Genomic DNA, 1,807 nt, shown 5'->3' with positions numbered 1-1,807 from the left:
GAGGAGGAGAGGCCCGGGCCGCATAAAGAGCCGAGTCCCGCCGGCCACCACCACAGTGCCACAGCAGACACCATGTCGCAGCGACAGTGGCGCATCCGAAACCCCGAGGCCAGGGCGCCAGGTGAGTGACGTCAGGGAGCGGGGGGAAGGGAGTGTGTACCAACGTAAATGAACCGTCGTTACAGGTGGCGATCCCGACGCCCCAGGCCAAACCTGGGAGGGGTACCCCTTGGAGGTGCGGGACGGGCCGGACGAACCGTGGCGGCCGGCTGATGACGACAGCGATCCGGAGGGGCCCATCGGTAAGCAACCTGGCCCCACCCCTTCCGAACCCCCAGAGCCACGCTAATCTTGGCGTTCCCGCAGCTGGGCGCGTCTTCCGCGCCATCGCTCCAGGGGCGCTACCCCAAACCTACTTGCTGGAGCCCGCGGCATTCGACGGGCTGGGGGCCCTGCTCGCCACAGCCGCAATGTCGCCGCTCCGCGCGTCCCAGACCGAAAACCGCGGGGAGGAGGCCCGCGCCCCCCCGCCGCGCCCGCGACGGCGCCGGGCGGCGCGGCCGCAGGCTCGGCCACTCGACTCCGAGGGGGAGGAAGAAGACACTGCAGCCGCCGTCCCCCGCCGGGGGATGCGCATGTAGCCCCAGCAATATCTGTAACAAGGAAGCATATCAATAAAGAGTTGCCAAAGCACGCGCCTGTACGTCATTGTAAACAACACCCGAACGCAGCCTCCCAACCCAGCCAGTGGTGGGGGTCAGCACCATAAAGGCCGGCGCCGGCGGCCAGCTCGGCCACTCTTCAACAGCCAGCCCACCCCTTCGTGTCGCCATGTTCAGCACCATGTGGCACGTCCTCCGGTCCGGCAACGTCGTGGTGTTCCACAGTGAGTACCAAACACCGAGGAAGACCGGCCAGTGAACCGCGCTAACCATATCCTTTTCGCAGACGACTGCCCAGGCGTGTGGGCCGACCGGGGGCACGTGCTGCTCCAGATCTGGGACCCGGCGACCGGGGGGTGGGCCAACCCCACCGACGCGCTGGTGGCAGCGGCGCGTCCCGCCGTGGGGCCCCCGAGCCCTGGGGGGGGCACCGCACAACAGCCGGAGGAGAGCTCCAGCGAGGACGAGGTCGGCCCGTCGCAGCTCCACCCCACCCCCGACCGACGCTGGGCCGTGGCAGGGCCTAGCGTCACTCCGACGGGACCCGGCCTCGCCCCGGGCGCGGCGCCGACGCCCCCGCGAGTCTTGCGTAGCATCAGCGAGGAGGAGGCCTGTAAGCTCCAGAGAACGAGGTACAGTACAGGGCCAAGGAGAAAACTAACATGTCCATTGTTTACAGTGCTGGACAGCCCAGGTCAGGCCGACCCCTTGTATCTAGGCAACCCGTGGGGGTGTCGCCGGTGCCCCACCATCCGCCAGCTATGCGCCTCTTGCGAGGCCCTCGCCAGGGAGGAGTACGTGGCGGAGCAGGCCGCGGCGGCGGCCTACCTGCTCCAGAAAACCAATGAGGCCAACGAGCTGGCGGCCGCCTACGAAGAGGCCCGGGCCGCCCGCCAGCTGGCCGAGGAAGCCGAGGTAGCCGCGGAGGAGGCCGCCGCCAACGCGTACCTGGACGCCCAGGACGCCGCCGCCCGTCTAGACGGACTTGACTCCAGTCACCGTAGTCAGCCTTGAAGAAACCTTGACCTTGACCAGGACCTGCAAACCTTTGGCGAACCGTACCTGTATCGATGTTGCTGTCTGTAATAAACCTGTGGCTAGGGGAAGAAAGCTGTAATCATTAAGGGGAGGTAAAGAGGGGGGGG

At 67.3% G+C, this 1,807-nt stretch overlaps 1 protein-coding gene across 1 annotated transcript; it reads left to right on the top strand.

Moving 5' to 3' along the window:
• LOC127751582 (uncharacterized) lies at window positions 1-1,709 on the top strand. Its single transcript, XM_052275328.1, has 4 exons — window positions 1-121; window positions 186-302; window positions 367-886; window positions 949-1,709. Exons 3-4 carry the CDS (start codon window positions 832-834, stop codon window positions 1,674-1,676), a joined length of 783 nt encoding a protein of 260 aa, XP_052131288.1. The 5' UTR covers window positions 1-121; window positions 186-302; window positions 367-831; the 3' UTR covers window positions 1,677-1,709.
• Window positions 1,710-1,807: the final 98 nt, after the last annotated feature.

Source organism: Frankliniella occidentalis, unplaced genomic scaffold, assembly GCF_000697945.3.
Source record: "Frankliniella occidentalis isolate FOCC.00 unplaced genomic scaffold, Focc_3.1 Scaffold578, whole genome shotgun sequence".
NCBI lineage: Eukaryota > Metazoa > Arthropoda > Insecta > Thysanoptera > Thripidae > Frankliniella > Frankliniella occidentalis.
This window is presented reverse-complemented; position numbering and strand designations above follow the sequence as displayed.